The sequence below is a fragment of the Xiphophorus hellerii genome, chromosome 3 (assembly GCF_003331165.1).
Source record: "Xiphophorus hellerii strain 12219 chromosome 3, Xiphophorus_hellerii-4.1, whole genome shotgun sequence".
Taxonomy (NCBI): Eukaryota; Metazoa; Chordata; class Actinopteri; order Cyprinodontiformes; family Poeciliidae; genus Xiphophorus; species Xiphophorus hellerii.
The window spans coordinates 21,506,734-21,524,760 of record NC_045674.1 but is presented as its reverse complement, the minus strand read 5'-3'; the positions used below and the strand labels follow the sequence as shown (position 1 = coordinate 21,524,760).

Sequence of the window (18,027 nt, the reverse complement as noted above, 5' to 3'; positions counted from 1 at the left end):
CACTTCCAGGTCAATGAAGGGATCAGTGTGGGATCAACTCTGTTGAGTCCTGCATTGAAATAAAAAGGGCGTAAAGTGACTGCCAAACTGACCTAATTTTCCATCATCTTATTATTTAGTAAATGAGAAAATACTGAACGTGCACAGAGACAGACGAGAGGGTCAAGACCGGTTAACCGTATAAATCAGTCAACAACTAGTGAAAGATTATGATTTTGTTTTAAAATGACCCCCATCTTACTCAACTGGCTTCTTGTTTAAGTACCTGCAGGATCAGCTATTATGCAAGTTCATAACTTGCTGCTTTTTAGCAATCAAGGCAATTGGTTAACCTCCAAAATGCTGGTCTAGTTTAGGAACAGCAGACAGTGCAGGATTATGACCACAAGTATGAAGATGAAAGAAGCTTAGTGTGCACAGGAGCATGAACATGATATATGAGCTCCCCGCTACGGAGACTAGGCCGCTTGTATGTGATGCATACCACACAAAGTAACACAATTGTCAAGAATTTTTCCAAAGTTTGTTCACTCACACAGGCTCTTTTGTTCTAATGCCGAGTGGGTAATTTGCAAACACTTGTTATTCTATGTGCCAACAGAAAACCCCCCATAAACGACTTGGGAATTTCCATCACCATTACACGCTGGCATCAGGTAAATATAAAATAAGGGTAGGATTTCAATTCTGAAGAGACTAAAGACTGTTTTCGCTTTACCTGAATATTTAATTTGTTTGAAAAGCATTTTTTATATATATACACGACAGAATGATTCGGGTGATTTTCAGCTTGTATTTTCAGAAGATGCAGGAAAAGATTTCTGTGTTCAGGTTATCACAAAGCAGCCTTTCACAACCTGGAACTCAATGAGAAAAGCGAACCAAAAGCTGGGTTAGCCCAAATATTCTTCCACAGAACAATCTTTTCCTTTTCACTCAGAAACCTAATGCAGTATTGGTTAACAGGCGGTGTTTTGTGGGAGAGCTGACCAGAAGATCCATGGGTGTGTCCTGCAAATGGAAAAAGAAACACACGCACAGGCACACGCAGATGCCTTTCTATTTAAAGCCCCACACAGGCACCATAACAGCCTCTGATATCTGGCTCCACTTATTTATTACATGCACTTACTGGTCTATGGATAATATTTTTCAGGTGCTTGAAGCCAAATCACGTTCACCAAAGATTAAATCATTAACTAAAAGTGGATTTGTGTGATAAGTTGCTTAAAACCTGCTTTCAGTACAACTGAATGCAAAATGTTAAGGAACAATGATTGCAATCTGCTAATACTTGCGGCAATAATAATGATTAGTTTAACATTTCAACTGGGGATGAACAAATGGTACATTTGTTACTTATTTTCTTGTGCAGGCAAAAATTCAGCATCCTTGTTTTAGCTCTGAGTCATGTGGCTATCATTTCTTTCCTTTACAGGTGCACTGCTAAAGTTCCTTGAAATCTGTCAATTACAACAAATTTCAACATATTTTATTTGAATTTTATCATAAGCTAACATAAGAGGGTTCAAACTTTGAAGTGGAAGAAAAGTGAAACATGGTTTTGAGGGGCTGTTTTTACTAATGGGAACCTGAATTGTATTCGAACTCACTGAGGTAGTACTTTACAGAGACACCTACTGCAGTAGATACAGCAACATGTCTTTTTGGGTATGTCTCCACCAGCTTTGCTCATCTAGATGCTTATTATCATCTTATTTGCATAACAGCTCAAGCTCAGTGAGACTGGATGTATAGTGCTTTCCAGAACTGCCATGTATTTAGCTCCATTATTTTTCCTATAAAATCTACTCATGTTTAAGACAGACCTAAACTTGAACTTCTTATGACTTTGTTCTGGTTATTCTTCTACAAAGTCCAGATTTGCTGAGTGCACAACCAACAACTATTCCTGTTTACACATTGTCCCACCCGAGCTGTGGGCCTCTGCACCTAAAAGGTTGTTCCAAAGTGTTTTTTTATAGTCAATTCCCTACGCTGTGGGAGATTGAGGCGCTGACTTATGACCCATCTCTTGTGACATTTCCACAACTTCATCCATGAGCAGTTCTTTGGACTTTGTAATGCCATTAATTCATTAATGTTCTCTAACTGTTCTCTGGTTTCACAAAACTGCTCCACTTATACTGAGCGTAAATTACACACAGGTGGATTCTCTCTACTAAATATAAGACTTCAGAAAACAATTCACTGAGTTTTATTTAGAAGTATCAGAGCAAAGGGAGAGTATAGATTGTTTATGACATAAATACTACCAAAAACACCTTGACGTTTGTAGTTGCTAAGCAACAAAAAGTAAAACATCTCAAAGGGTGTGAATGCTTTTCTAAGGCACTGTATTTACAGCAAGAACTTAAGCTACGAGCCATATTCCAACAAGGATCTGACTGCTACCACTGGTTTTAAAATCTGTACACACCCCTTCTATAAGTCAAGACAAATGACTTTAACATATCTATTCCACAAGGCCTTGGCCAGGCCAATCTGAACTCCCTGCAGAGAACGCCACAGTACAGCAGAGTACTCTTTACGACAATGATACATTCAGTCCTGCTGCTCTCATCTATTCTCAGAGAAGCTGAAGTTGGAATGTGACTCTAGTAAATGTGAATCATAGAAAGAGGTTGAGTTGGTTGAACTTGTCTCAGAAACATAATATGCAGGACTTATCACACAGTAAGTACTTAGTGTTTAAGGTATCCTTGTACAGCAAGAACCCCCTCTAAAGTCTGCATCAGATATAAAACACAAAATTTAGATCAGAACTTAAGACATTTGAAATATTCCCTTTAGTGCTTCAGGACTGTATGAACTTGTAGCTCAACTAATACAACTGCATCAACCACACAAAAAAAGCAGATTTACAGAGAAATTACCTAATGTTAAAGCATGTGTCAGAGGGATCCATTTCCATTACCAGAAAACACATTTATTTATTTTTAAGGAAATGAAACCCCACCAAACTGTCACTACACTGTAATTGGCTCATATGCTGGCTGCTTTGTAAAGGGAGCAGAGGGGCTTAATTACAGAGTAGACTGCCTTTGGCTGCAATACACCCAATGACATATGCTTCTACCACTACTAGCTGGTAACTTATCCAGACCAAGATGAGAAGGTGGGTGTGTTTGTGTTTTACTACATGCATGTGTTAGTTGCTCAGAATAGTCCACTTTCCAAACAGATTACAGAGGTCTGTCAATTGGGGGTTTAAGGAAAACAGAAAAGTGTAAAAAATGACTGGAAGCAGGTCTAAAAATGGACAGAAATGATCTTACATGTTGGTTTCCATGACATGTTGGCATACACAGCATAAAGGAAGCAAAATTTCAACACACAGCCTAATACCATAACCACTGCTCTGTTGGGACCAGGTCACAGGCTGTACTTCACCTGGAAAAGTCTAGTCTAAATATGCCACAGAACAGTCATCTTTCCATGAATGACATTCAGTGTAAAGCAGGAAGTAAACATTTCTGAAAGCACTCATTGAGTGATTCTGGGAGAACACAGAGTGCATTTAAATGCAGTGGTTTATACTGTTCCTACACATAATGTGGCTGATTTGTTTTTGTGTGGATATGGACTCTTAAAATAACAACGTGTATTTTTGTTTTTAACACATAGAAACGGTAGGTGGGACCCGCTAAGGATTATTCCGAGTTGCACCTTTTACCAAATCTACATTATTAACAAATATCTGGAGGGAAGCATTTGAAGCAGTAGGGAAACTGGATCTATATGAAACTGTACCTATATGAATGCATTAAAGACAATTATTCTGAGCTATTTATGAGAGAGCTATTAACCATTAAGTTGCAAAGACGGTCAGAAGGGGTAACTGCAGACAATTTAATTCTCATACATAGCCCCTTTATAACTTGTTTGGAAAGCAAAACACATGTGGACAAAAATGACACCAACTGTAATGCAGCTCCATATTGCTATAGCTCACACTTAGTTTTCCCTGGGGAGGTCAGAAAATTTGTTTGTTTTTTAACACTCACCTGATGACCAAACTTTAACATGGTACTTTTAAAACTGCCAGTCATTAGCAACAGGCTAACAAATACTCCTTGGACCTTTTGGAAGGCAGGGTCACATATTTGACCCCCGAATGATGGAGAGAGTCGAATAACATTTCAGCAATAATCAACCTTAACAGAGAGGTAAACAGAACAATGAGACACCAAGTGCACTCAGGCGATTACTATTGTGTCACTGAACCTTTATACAGCTGTCAGTAAGTGTCAGCATGAGGACACATGGACACCTACACCGCTGGGGAAATGCCATGCACAGTTAATCAAAGAATAATTAAAACCATGGGATGTCTGTATCTGCCGTTCTTGTTGAACAAAGAGCTTTCATTTTAGTTGTCATAAGTTGTTTGTCTTCTGACACGTGGCCACTTAAACCCAACTAGGAGAGGTGACTGCCGTTTACAAGGACTTGAAACGATTAATCCTGAAGTTTTATACATTTACAGTCTTTAGAAGATGAATTAAATAAGACAAAAGTGATCGAAGTTTACATAAGGATGCTCCAATTAGCATTGGGAAAGAAAGCATTTCTGTAAACATAATTGTTGTTATTAAAGGCTACATGGCTACAGTAAAAGCGCAGATTAGGTACAAAATCAGTTGCAAAATTTGGTTTCTGGTTAGGAGGCATATGGTTCAACTGATTTGATTGCTACGGCACCGAAGGAATGTCTCTGGACAAAACTGTAACATATGCTGCATATTTTTCAGGATTTTAACAAAACAAATGAATTACTTTTATAATTTTAGTTCCTTTTAACATTTTGTTCAAGGTTATACATAATTTCCCCAAATGAAAAAAGAAAATTTAATCTGTTAGGCATGTAAGATGTGCATGAGCTCCACTGATATGATTGGTAAAAGGAGGGCTGAAACGGCTTCTGGCAACAATTCACTATGAGGTCAAGTTACTACAGAATGTGGTTGATTATAATAAATGTGGATAACATCTCTCCACACATATCTACCATTTTATCAGTTGTTTATAAAAATTTAGATTTTGTTTTACATATAGGCTTCTTCCTTTGTTAAAAGTCTATATTACTACACATAATGAAGAAAAAACAGACCAAATTGTTCCACAAATTAAAATATCCAAACAAGAACCTGCATTGCTGAAATTAATAGATTTTTTTTTAAAGTGATTTCTGCTCCTATGTAGTTTAAGATATATTTTATGTTTTGCTTATTATTAAGACTTGAACAAACATTCAAACATGTAATATGTGCACATTACCACACACTCACCTGAGCTGTGACTGCAGTTTTCCTGCCTTGGTGATAAAATCTTCCCAGATAGGGCAGCTGCTCTGTGGGAACAGAGATAAAAAAAACGACATGATGCAATTTCACTGTCAGAACAGATTTTCTTTTTCTCACAGTTATGAACATAACAGCTTAAAACCTATGGCCCAATCCTGATGCTTGGCCTCACCTGAGCAGAGTTAACGCCAGCTTGGGTTTTCTCATGAACACAGCCCTGTTGAGTCATTTCTAACATTACGTTTTAATAATACTTGCAATTAGATCTGATTGTTTCATGATTTTAAGATATCAAGCTACAATTTGTTTACAAAAAATTGTAAAATCTAGTACTATAGTTTTAAACTGTTTCCTGAAAACTATGTTTAATTTACTTCAATTAAAGTCAGACTTATGCCATTTTTAAGAGTAAAATAGAGATTACCATCATGTCCTCCTTGCGTGTTAGGCTGCAAAATGGGTCATGGGCCTCCTTTGGAAACAATCCAAAACAATGAGTGCACTAATGCAATGGTATAATGAGTCCAGGTCCAGATGGGACAGGTTTTTTTTTCTTCAAAATTTCTGGACTAAAAAAAGCAGATGAAGAGCTCTGTACCCAAACAGTTGCAGAGAACAAGGCCAAATGAATGAGAAAGAGAAGGCTAACAAGTTTGTAAGCAGGAGAGAAAGCTCCCTAAAGTATCTGTGCATTTTGTCACTGCTTTGGAACTAGTATCAGGGGCCTGAGGAATGTCATATTGTACTGTCAAACATAACACCCAACAATTAAGTCGACTCATTTGACCCACGGTCCAAATTTCTTCGTATTACATAATCACTGCACCTTTTGGTGCATTTCTACCGCAAACTTTCACATTTTGCATGGCTCCAATCCTTCACGCTATTTATTTTAAACTAACATCCTTTTAATACAGTCACTTCTAAGCTTCACTTTGACTTCCTACACTTTTCCTATTACTTGTTGACAGACTAGACCTTGAAGAAGTTCAGGCTATTAAACATAAGGTCACCTAACAGGCTGCACAATGTTCTGGAGTTTCAATGTCAAATTTGTACATGAATAAGCAAACAGTAAGTTTGACCATTCAGTAATTTGGATTTTCTCCTGAAGTAGCTTGTACAAAGTGTTTTTCGAAAATGAATAAGACATGCAACAAGATATGTTCCTGTGCTGACTTGTGCAAAGTTGTACATTTATGACCCTTATTTTCTTATCTGCCTGAGCTACTAGGAATTATCACTGTACTGTGTCCCTTTTCATGTTGGCACCAAGGAGCTACCAGTCACTACAAATGCAAAGTTTTTGTTATGAAACCTTGTAAATTTTTGTACTTCTACAAAGAACTAAAATTTATTTGTTTTTTTATCCATACCCTTTGAAATCTATTGCATTACAACAAAAACCCTGCATGTATCTAATGGGATGTTATGTGATAGACCAGACAAGATTACAATCAGCCACCCCAGAATAAATTCTTTGCAACACTACCCTTTGCTACTATTAGCTCCTAGAAGGTCTTTGGAGCCGTTTGTACTAGCTTCGAACATCTGCAGACTGAAGGTTTTACCCATTTCTTTTTACAAAATTGTTCAAACACAGGTTCAACAGGTAAGCATCGCTGGTAGGTAATTTTCTAGGGTTGCCACAAATTGGACTTGGGCTTTGACTGGGAAATTCTAACATATTTCATCGAAGCTTCAGAGTCGTTTTCCTGTTGGATGGTTAGAATCTGCACTAGCCTTCAGTATTTTGCAGCTTCCAACTGATTGTCTTCCAGGAATGAGCTCCATCAGTCTTCCTACTAGTTTTGACCAGATTCTCTTTCCCAGCTTAAAAGCATCTTCACAGCATGATGCTGCCACCGCTATGTTCCATTGTTTTGAGAGTGCAGTGTTTGCTTCTATCAAACAATAACATTTATATATAGGCCAAAAAAGTTCACATTTAGTCTCACTGGACCATAGCACCATCTTCCAGTGTCCACTTCTTCTGCTAGTCAGTCTAAGCGGACCTACAGGTCTTTGTAGGTCTGCACCTATGCCAAACTCTCTTTTCATTTTCAGATGAATGATTGAACTGTGATGTGCTCACTGAGATGTTTTTCCTATAACCACACCACAAAACTGGTGTGTTCCTTGATCTTCATGATCCCATCTGTTGACAATTTTAGAACAAACCTCTGAGTTTAAAATAAGTTTGTCAGACTAAGATTAAATTACACCCAGGTGGACTCAATTAACTAATTAGCTGACTGGAGAAGGCAGTTGAGTGTACCACAGAACACAAATGGATGCCACAAGTTTCAGATGCTTGTTTGTCAATAGATTAGAAAACCATGCATTGTACATTTTTACTTTATATGCACTACTTTCTGACGCAGTCGCATAAATCCCAATAGAATACATTGAGTTTTGTGGATATAGCACGATTTAAAAAAGGGAAAAGTGCAGATAGTGTGAATACTGCTACTAAATGTAATGCAGTTCCTGCTCACAAAAACCACTTCAAGCTGAAATATAGAAAGCCAGTGTAACCTGCAAAAATACATTCTCCTATCAGTTGTACCATAAAATCTATGAATGAACATTTGAATACTTCATATGAAGACAAAAATACTCTCAGTATTTGCATGTCCTCACTACTATCTGACACCATGTTACCAGTAAGATACAGAGAGGGACAAGCAGGGCGGTATGGGACACTGAGAGGTGCTGAATACCTCAGCTGTATTCATAACAAACTCCTTCACTCCAGCAGACCCAGAGGCTGGACATTTGACCCCAGCATGTCAAAGTCTTCCTATCTTGTGGGTAATTTTCTGCCCATATAGCTACATTCCAGCGTGCCTTCAGGCAAAATACAACAGCTGGGGAGGGTGTAAATGGTCTCACAGTGCTCTGTCAAGAATACCATCAAAAGTTATATGGCCCAATTCTGACTGTCCTAGTTGGACATAAGTGATGGCTGCTGTATTTATTTCAAGTTGGATCAAAAAGGTATCCAATGTTATACCTGGAGCACAGTCAAAACATACTGCAATTACTGTTAGAAAGAATAATAGCTTTACTCAACTCTAATCCAAAAAAGTATATTTTAGTTCAACTCAAATCTGTAACTACCTCTCTTACCACGAGTAGTAAACTTAGCTGGTTTTTCACTAAGTGTCTGCTGGTACATCAGTTTAAGATAAAACAATTTAGTTCAGGCGGCTTGGGGGATTTTTTTTGCTTTACGTTAACACTAATTGTGCTCTTAAAAGTTTCTTTAACTTACTTTCATGTCTCCAATGACTGTGTGGAAGAGTCCTCCGAGAGCGCTGCATTCCTTCTCGATAACAGCCTCCATTTTTCAGGACCAGCTCCAGTGGTCAGTCCTGACTCCGCCAGTCGCCTCCGCTGCCCAAGGGAGCCAAAACTTCCCAAAAACTCCGAACAAGGAGGACCAAGCGAGCAATTAAAAATGTCTACTGCGAGAAAACTGAGAAAAATCAGTTTTTACCGCAGTCACGTGTGTTTAAAAACACAGTCCAGTCCTGCTCTGGGGCAGCGCTTAAAATCAAAAGAAGCTGTTTGGAAAAAAAGAGAAATTTAAACCCCATTTTTCCCTCCACGACGCCTCGTTTATATCCATGACTGGACTGGGAATTCAATCTGTACCAAGCTGATAATGAATGAATCTAATCCAAAATGCTCCTACGGTAATGCTTTTCTGTATCCCGACAGGTAAGTAAACACCCACTGGGCTCACTCTCTCTCTGTGCTTCCAAAACGGAGAACATTGTGACAGTCAAGCTTTCCCAATTTATAAATGTACACCCGATAGACAGTATTCGTCAAAATAAAAGCTCCTCGAACATTTAAATGAGCTTTGGTGCCTGGTTACAACGATTTGAAACACTACCAAATGCTTAGAATCGGGTACATGTATACTTATATGTTAAATCTAAATACAGTCATAAATGTAAACACAATTTGCTTGATATGTTCCATAGATTCATCACGTGATACTGTCTTACTGTGAAAGTTTATTCATACACATCCGGTTTGTCATCCGCACGTGAAGAAAACATGCACGTACATCAAATTGGTTATATTCTGGCAAAGTTCTGGCAAGAACCAAAGGCATATAGATGCAACCTAACTAGCTAATATTTTGAGTGATGGACTTGTTTTGTTTTTAAGTTAACACAGAAATATAAAACTATATGTACTTATTTTCTTAGCATTGACTTAAAAAAATATCCAGAATTCAGTTCTATAATTCTATTTAAAAAGCGAGGATTTGCTGTTGCATGGGAAAGGGAAACAATTGATAAAAACCGGAGCTTGCGTCTTAACAAATTTACTGAAGAAAAAGGAGGTCACCTAGTGGCCTAAATAAAAATTACACCATTCAGCCGCTTGAGTTGGGTCCCCTCAGCTTACAGGGCAAAGTTGTGAAATTGCAAGTCTGTTTCATTACTTTCACAGAGGGGACACGCCTACATTCTTATAAAAGTCTACACCACCGTTTTGAAATACATTATTTTACACTTCTGTAAAATAAGAATGAAACAATGACAATACATTTTCCCACCTGTGATGTGACATCCCCATACAATTAGACTTTTAAAAAAAAAGTCCTTTTGAAGATAAGAAAATAAGAAACTAACCTGATTGCAAAAGTAATACATACCCTTAAACTTATATATGTTGAAGTATTTTTTGACACATTCTATTTGGTAAGAGATTGAATCAGTGTGCCATATATTGATTTGACAATATTTGCCTACGCAGTAAATGTTCTTCAAACCCTTTAGACTGGGGGATGTCTCTTGTCAACAGATTCTTCAAGTGACCCTCCTCCCCTCTATTCTGTCCAAATTAGTTCTCAATTCAGCTCCTAAGAAATAATAAATAACAGATAAAACAACCTAAGCAATTTGTTGTCCTTCATCGATAAAAAATAGTTTTTTGGTTTCACCAAGCTGACATTTTTCCAAACTCTACAATCACCCTGGTAAAGATGAGCTCATATAAATCGAATGGATCTTTTATTCGATCCACTAGTTTTATTGCAGTAGTACCATGTCAATATAGAAATTTCCAGCCATTGATTTGAGTAAAATTACTGGATTAGCAGTTTTTAACCAGATCACCAGTGCCACAATCACTGGCTTTTCAAACAGTTCCTTAAAAATTGTATAGTATTTCTCATTCTATGCTCTACTTTTTAAATCGATTAGAAATTCTGTGAACGTGAGACTTTTACACTATGACTTACGTTTTCCTTTGGGTGTAAATATGTGACACAGAAGCCCACAAGTACAGCTGAATAGGTGGAATGTGGACCAGTGTTCCTGAGTACATATATGACTAATGTACTGGTTTAGCTTAAGTTTTTTTTGTAGCATGTTTCTGTTCAAATTAGGATGTTTGATTATTCAACTGTGATGCTAATTTATTAGATACACGTGTTTTTTTTCTAGATTCCATATGAATCTAAGTTATGTGCTGTTTGTAGAATATAAAAACAAAGGAGTGGGAAAAGTCAGGAGTATTACTTGGTTTTGTCATTGCCAGAAAGAAAACTCGATAGTTCACTTCTAATAAAATTTTGGCATTCTAAAAGCTCATATGAGTAGAATTTATAATCTTATTTCTGTTGGTTACTCCATGTTAACATATCTATACTATACCCAATAATAAACCACATGCAAGGCTTTATATCTTTTATTTCTTTAGTTCCAAAATGCATTTCTGTTTTCAAAAGTAGCACTAGTCAAAACAAATGTTTAATCTAAAACTCTCATAAATTAATAGTCCAAACAACAGTGCACAATAAATGATTATGAATCATGTGGCATTTAGAATTAGTTAGATAATAATAATACAAAGTTAAATATAAACACCAAATACTAATACAAGGCTTTTGAGAACATACTTAACAAAATGATCAACACAGACAGATGTTTGAAATATTTTACCCTTTTTTGTGTGTTTTTCTTGCTGAAAGGATTACATGATTAATTTATGATAAACTACCAGATTCGCAGATTAACCTAGTTTAATTTCTAACCCTGACATTTATATATGACAACGTTTGATTCAGTGTGTTTGTTATAATACTGAGAAGAAAAACATTTATTCTCAAGTTTAGTGAGAATATCTGACAGTCCTCAAAGCAATGTCCAGTGATATCATAAAATGTAGCTAAAATATGTTTTAAAAGCAAAGTGGGCTTTTAAATTCCATGAGTAAAAAAAAAAAAAAATCATGCATTGTTTTCATCTTTTAAAATGCTAAATTAAAGTACAAAGCCCTCTCAGTTCCCTTGCTAATTTCCATTGTGTTTTGTCTGAAGGACTCTTGACTGAACTTATGTAAGACCTGTCCGCATGGGGTGTCAAAGAATTTTTTTCCAATAAAGAAATGTCTTCATTTTTGCTTGATGTAGGCTTTGCTATCTGACAAAAAGGTCATATTAGGAAGATAATAAATGATGTGCTTCACTGAACAAAAGAGGACGTCGATGAATTACTGAATGGTTGGGTTGTTTTTGTCTGTCAGACATGCTGACATCATAATGCAGATGTAGATGCAGATGTATGTTCATTCTGCTGGTCACTTCCTCCATCTCTTGAATCCCATCACCATGCTGCCGCCGTAGCAAAGAGTTACTACAAAGGCAAATATCTGGGACAAAGGAAAAAACACAAGTAAGCCAAGAAAAAACAAACTTTAAACTATATCTTATATGGTAAACATAAATAGTGCAAGTAAAAAGATAAACTTTAAAATAATTAATACATTCTCAATAAAACTCAGACTGGCATTTAGAAAATACATAATTTTGATCATTAAACAGGAAACCATTAGTCTGAGTTAATGTCAGACAGCTAAAATTAAAAAGGCTTATGTGCCTTTTTATATAATATGCAGGCTGAGAACTATAATTATTTTTAAATATCAACACTGTTAAATTTTTCACTCACTGACAAAGAAAACCATACCCTTAAATAATTACCCTAAATTACCCTAATATTTACATAGCTTTCTCTCAAACCTCTTAATAAATAATATATGCTTTATTGTCAACCAAATGTAAATCTGCATCTTTACTATTTTACTGCAGCTCATCAGATTGTGAAACTTATAATTAAGAAGTTCATTTTATAACTGATTTATGTTAAAATGAACTGACCGTGGCTGCCACATTAATGCTGTACTCCCTGTAGCTCAGCATTGTGAAAATGTTGCCCCGAGGATAGGTTATGCACAGGACTGAGTCAGTGCTGTTTGGTAGTAACTTGATGTGAGCTCCCCCATTCGCTGCTGTTGTTGCCGCCTCCAACACAAATGCAGCAAAGTAGAACAGCAGAGCTAGAAAGTGGTAGAAGACATCCTGAGAAAGAGAAGGGAAATTTATGTGAAATAATTGGAGTAAAATGTTGAAAACTTATATTTTAGCCATGAATATCTTCAGGAATGAACTGAGTTCATTTTTATATAAACATTTGTAATATATTAATTCTGAATACAGCACCCATGTTCAAGAATAAGTCAATATTTATGCCGCTTGGACACTGCTGAGTCCAATTTATTTTTTTCAAAGACAGAGCCTTTTGAATTATCTTGCAACTAAAAGAGAAAAGATACAACTGAGATCAAATCAGAAAAACAAAATACAAGAAAGGTCAGACAAAGACGCCTAAAAGAGATGAAAGAGAGAGGGAAGAATGAGACAGGGTGTGTCTGAAGAAGGAGGGTTAATGAGAGTTTGTTTTTGACTACTGTGAGCGTGGCTGGACAAGAAGGAGCCCTTTGTTGTGTTTCAGTGTGAGCTCATCATCCATGTCACTCATTGTTCTGCTGAAAACAAACAACCCTACACTCCCAGCTACTTCTTGGAGCGGGGCGTGGAGCCGAAGGAAAGGCTAGCTCTGTCTGAGAGTCCAGACTTAACCCAGATGTGAGGCCACTTACAGTGATATAACGTAAGAACACCATGCTTTCTCACTCCTTGATGTATTTTATTTTTGACAGAAATAATCTATTTTTATATTGTACATCCAGTTTGGTGACTGTATGCAACAGGCTACCTGAAAAAACCTGGAAAGATGTGAAATATGCTTTCTGTGCCAGGCCTTTTGCAACCTGTTTGATGCATTTTTGTAGACTTCATAAATGTAAACAGAGTTTTTATGACTTTGCTAAATTAGATCATAATAGTAGAATATGATTATTCAGGTTTTTATTGCGACTTTGACAGAAAAGGTTCCAACAATGCTCTGACACAGGACCCATCCTTCTGTTACCAGTTGCAGTTTGAAATTTAATTTCAAACTGGTTCACTGCTCATCTTGCTGTTATGTGTAAACTCTAAATCAAGTAATAATTGAGGGGAAAGAAGCAAAAATAAAAACCTTCAAAGATCTTCAGAAAGCCTCAGGAAACATTGTTACTCTTGAGTTTAATATAGTTTAATATCATGTCGCTTGATGAGTTGTTTGATGTCCTCTCAGTTTTGCCACTCAATCACATCTCTGCCTTAAAAGCACCAATCAACATGATTGAATGAAGTGGCTTTTGAGACTACCCGTTTCAAATCTTAGATCGTTTCCCCAATGGTGCTTTGCAACACTAGCTTACCATGCTTTCATAAAATGTAACAATATAAGATAAGATAAGATAAGATAAGATAAATCTTTATTGTCATTGTCACAAGGACAACGAAATTCAAAGGGTGCCATCAGTCGGTGCACATGCCCAAAAACAAAAAATAACTGTCTCACAATTCACACACAACGCAATATAAATCTCATTCTCCTCTTTAAATATCTTAATGGCCAGTTTGAATACTTATTAGCTTTTACACTACATCTGGTGGGACTAAAGCTTGGTTCTTGAATCAAAGAGAGAGCTTACCATAAGTAATATAATAGTTTACTCATACTGTTATATTTACAGTTGATGACCAAAATATTTGTGTGACATCTGAATATCTATCTAAAGGTTTCGTTTACTTGCAGGAAGTTCTGAAATGCATGCAATATTTAACTTGCACAGATGAGGTGGTAGGCATGTCGTGTGATTAAGGACAAAAAGAGAAATGACAAGCAGGAGACACAAATAGGTTGAGTTTTACTTGTTTTTTTTCTTTTTCTTTTTTAAGTGCGCCACTTACCAAGAAGTTCCAGTCTGTGTTGATACGGTCAGCCAAACCAGTGACGAGCAGAGTGAGGTAAAAAGAGGAGAGGAAGAAGGAGGTGACGGACACAAACATCACCCAGCCCTGCAGCAGAGGCACGGGCACGTTGGAAGAGGCCACCAGGATCCATACCAGAGCACCGAATAACTAGGAATAGAAAGAAATATCATTAGAAAAACTCTCCAAAGTGGTGATTTTGTTTAGATGTGATGCCCTTGTCGTTCTTTTGGATTGGTTTTTGGAAAAAAAAAAAAGTTCCTTTACACTGTTTTTTTTAAACTTTTTATACCGAAGATTTACATAAAAGGAGAAATGTTCAACTTTTTAAACACAGTATGCGTTATTGCAAGATAGTTGTTAGCTTAATTATTAATAAAGTAGGTTGGGCTGCCATAAGTTGATAACACTCCAAACAATTAGCATGAAAAATGAATGAATCTTCTTCAGTGAAGACAAGGTGTGTGCATACTGTAGCATGAGGTCAGTTTGTAATCACTGGATTTTTGCCAGGATTGTTTTAGGAGTTGGATATTTGAGTTGAGATATACACTTTTGCCTATTTTATCTAGGTTGTGTGAAACAATGTTGATTTTTTTCCTTTAAAAATACAACCTTGTGCCGTGCATTTTTCTATTGAGCCTCCTTTATTACAATTCCCCTAAATAAATTCTGAGGCAAGCCATTGCCTTTTTGAGTCACCTTTTTAATAAAGTCAACTATTCTGTGGAGCTCTCAGAGGTTTGTTTTTAATCCATTAAAGAAGAACAGCATAATAAAGACCAAGAACACAGCAGACAGATGTTGGATACAGTTGTGGCTGAAAACACTTAATGCTGAGGCTGAGTATTCCCTTCCTCCAGGAAAATGGCCCTAAACATACAGCTGGAGCTACAGTTGGATGGTTTTAGATTAAAGTACATTCATAATTGAATGCCAGTGTTTCCACCCATAGGCCTATAAAAGCCTTCAGTAGTAAAGGTGTTTCCAGTTAATAGTAAAATTTTCCTAATGATTATTGGTTATATATAAAGTCAATGCAGAGGTCACCTTGCAGGTCAAAGGGCATTATAGTGCAGGGACAAACCAGAACCAATGCTTTGCCATAGCCGTCATAATTACAGGAGTAAGGCGAATGATGATAACAAAAGTAGTCAGCGCAATAGCAATAAAATACATGTCTAAAAGCATGAACTACCCTGTTATTATAGCTGCCAGTCAGATTTATCTTCAAAGCAATAAGTCTCACCTACGGCTATCATGGACAACTGGTTTGTTTTGCTTATAACTCTGACACCAAGCAATTTCTCAGAACCGAATAAAAAGGTATTAGATTGCTCTTAACGTCTATTTTCAATAGTCAGCAATACATTTCTAAAGAAATAACAACTATTCACACACTGGATAACTATGTGTACATATACAACCCGAAACAACCTTTTGCAAAAATATTACTTACTATTTCCAAACAGACAAGGACTCCAGTGTAGGTCCTCAACACCTCCAGTCCCAAAGGTAACGAAATAGTTGACGTTGGAAAGGAGGTGGCGGCGGGGTTTGCGGCTGGTTCCGACATCTCTTTATCTGTCTTCTATCTGTCTCCCCTTCTCCTCTCCTCTGGCTCTCACTCGGTCCACACTCAGGGGGAAAAAAAGAGGAAAACTCGCCGCTGAACAAAAGATGGGAGAAGGGGGAGAAATTCCTCTGGAGTCATGTATCCCCCGAACAGGTCGGACAGGTGCAGCGGCCACTCCTTGGAAAGCGATGATGCATTCAAGGAAGGCAGGGAAGTTTCTAGATCCAGAAAGCCGTCTTTTAACTTCATGCCCGAAACCAGAAAAAAAAAAGCCTTTAAGCTTATTATTATTTTTTTATTATTTTATTTAAAATAGGTTCAGATAAACTCAGAATAATATCAACTTATTGATTTTCACACCTGGACTACTAATCCAGCATTTAAATGGAATGTAGTTACTCTGTTGAAGTAATTACATTGCTTCCATTTCTTCATACCTAACATAAATTTCACAATAAATTTTGTGAGCAAATAACTAAGTTAATTATTTGGTTAATTCCACACCCACTATCTCAACACAGGACAATACTGCTTTAATATTGTAAAGGCTTGCTGCCTTCACCTGCTGATCTTTTCTCCAACTCCAAGTGAAGGCAGCAGTTTCCAGTTGGAACACTTTATTCTCTTAGTGAACTATTACATCGGCCCCAGATCTAACTTTCCCCCTCTAAATCCTGCTTGACGTTAAATTACATGAAAGCTGAGAGACAATGAGAGAGATCTGCTTAAACTTCAACATGCAGAAGCAGTGTGAAGCACAGACATGTTGTAAGTAAATAAGTTTGAGGGCTGAGCTTTGGGAAGAGTATTGATTGGAAACAGACTACACTTGTTCATGCATTTACAGTAAGGAAAATGTATTTTATGAAAAGAATGAATTTTTTTATGATTCATTGTATTCTTTGAAAAGAAAAGGGAGGAGTACTGTTGAGAATAGCAGCGTTCTATCTTAAGTCACAGTTAATGATTATCTAGGTTATGTGAGACAGTGTTGATATAACCTCTGAAAGGGCACGGCTCGTTTTCGTGTGGAAACCTATTCAAATTAATTCAACCTCCTAGTTAGCCTGTAGAAGGCCTGTGAGTTTCTATGTTATTCGCTCTTTTTATATAGGCTTTAACCCATTAGGAGAATTTTAAGTGACATATTTGAGGCTGTTGTGCTTATAGACGAAACACATTTAGCTCAGTGCCTCTCCAAAAGCCCCACTTCAAATACAAAAGCTGTGCAAAATATTCTTTGGACCTAAACTGTTACCTCTTTACATATTGTCAAATGCCAAATGGATCACAGTATTGAATGCAAAAATAAGATGGAGTCACATGTAAAAGTATGCCAAACCCTGATGAAGCACATTTTGAAAGTCAAGGTTTGCATAGAGGTCACCTAAAGTTAAAATCATCTTACTGTACAAAGGTATCAGTCAGGAGATTGGCACAAAAACATTACAGCAGTTAAGGTAGTCATCTATTCATTATTAAAATTCAAATTTCTCTATAACTAAGAAGCCAACAAACAAACAAACAAACAAAAAAACACGATGGAAAACGATCAAGAAGGCCGTCAAGAGGCTGACAGAAACTAAAAGAGCTGTAATATTTTTGGTAAGTGCAATTTGGGAATGGGGTTGCCATTGTACAGAATTTTGTCAAATATATGGGGCTACCTGAAGAGAAATGTTAACAAAATCTCTGCCCTCAATCTCATAGAACTACAGAATCTTTGCAAGGTGAAGTGAGCAAATGTCTTCAAATGAAGACTAATATACACATGACAAATAAAATGTTCTTTAAGCAAGTACTTGCAGTACCAGTTTTCTGACAGAAGATTTTTTTTTACTTACCCTGAAATTTTAAAGCGTTCGTGATAACTCTGATGATCTTTCCAGAGCTATAGAGGAGAAATACCTACAGCATCACAGATCCAACCCCAT

The 18,027-nt window shown here is 36.9% G+C and overlaps 2 protein-coding genes and 1 long non-coding RNA gene across 13 annotated transcripts in view; 1 reads left to right on the top strand and 2 right to left on the bottom strand.

Annotated features, from left to right (window-relative positions):
- The window catches only part of LOC116717322 (protein MTSS 1-like), a 46,339-nt gene extending 37,229 nt beyond the window's left edge, over positions 1-9,110 (bottom strand). For 4 of the 11 annotated variants that reach the window (XM_032558599.1, XM_032558600.1, XM_032558605.1 and 1 more), the window contains exons 1-2: positions 8,605-9,109; positions 5,313-5,374 (exon numbers count right to left, since the gene is read on the bottom strand). In XM_032558599.1, coding sequence (XP_032414490.1) covers positions 5,313-5,374; positions 8,605-8,676 — 134 coding nt within the window. In that variant the 5' untranslated portion in view covers positions 8,677-9,109. Of the gene's footprint in view, positions 1-5,312; positions 5,375-5,751; positions 5,800-8,604 lie in introns of all 11 variants that reach the window. The other 7 variants (XM_032558595.1, XM_032558602.1, XM_032558597.1 and 4 more) reach the window with 3 other exon arrangements.
- Positions 9,111-11,026: 1,916 nt separating this feature from the next.
- On the bottom strand, positions 11,027-16,271 carry mal2 (mal, T cell differentiation protein 2). The gene is made up of 4 exons (XM_032559584.1): positions 15,977-16,271; positions 14,497-14,667; positions 12,514-12,714; positions 11,027-12,005 (listed from the first exon to the last, which is right to left on the bottom strand). The coding sequence occupies exons 1-4, from the start codon at positions 16,091-16,093 to the stop codon at positions 11,934-11,936; spliced, it is 561 nt and encodes a 186-aa protein (XP_032415475.1). The 5' UTR covers positions 16,094-16,271; the 3' UTR covers positions 11,027-11,933.
- On the top strand, positions 12,730-15,202 carry LOC116717907 (uncharacterized). The gene is made up of 2 exons (XR_004338835.1): positions 12,730-13,306; positions 14,485-15,202. It is a non-coding gene; the product is annotated as an uncharacterized LOC116717907 (long non-coding RNA).
- Positions 16,272-18,027: the final 1,756 nt, after the last annotated feature.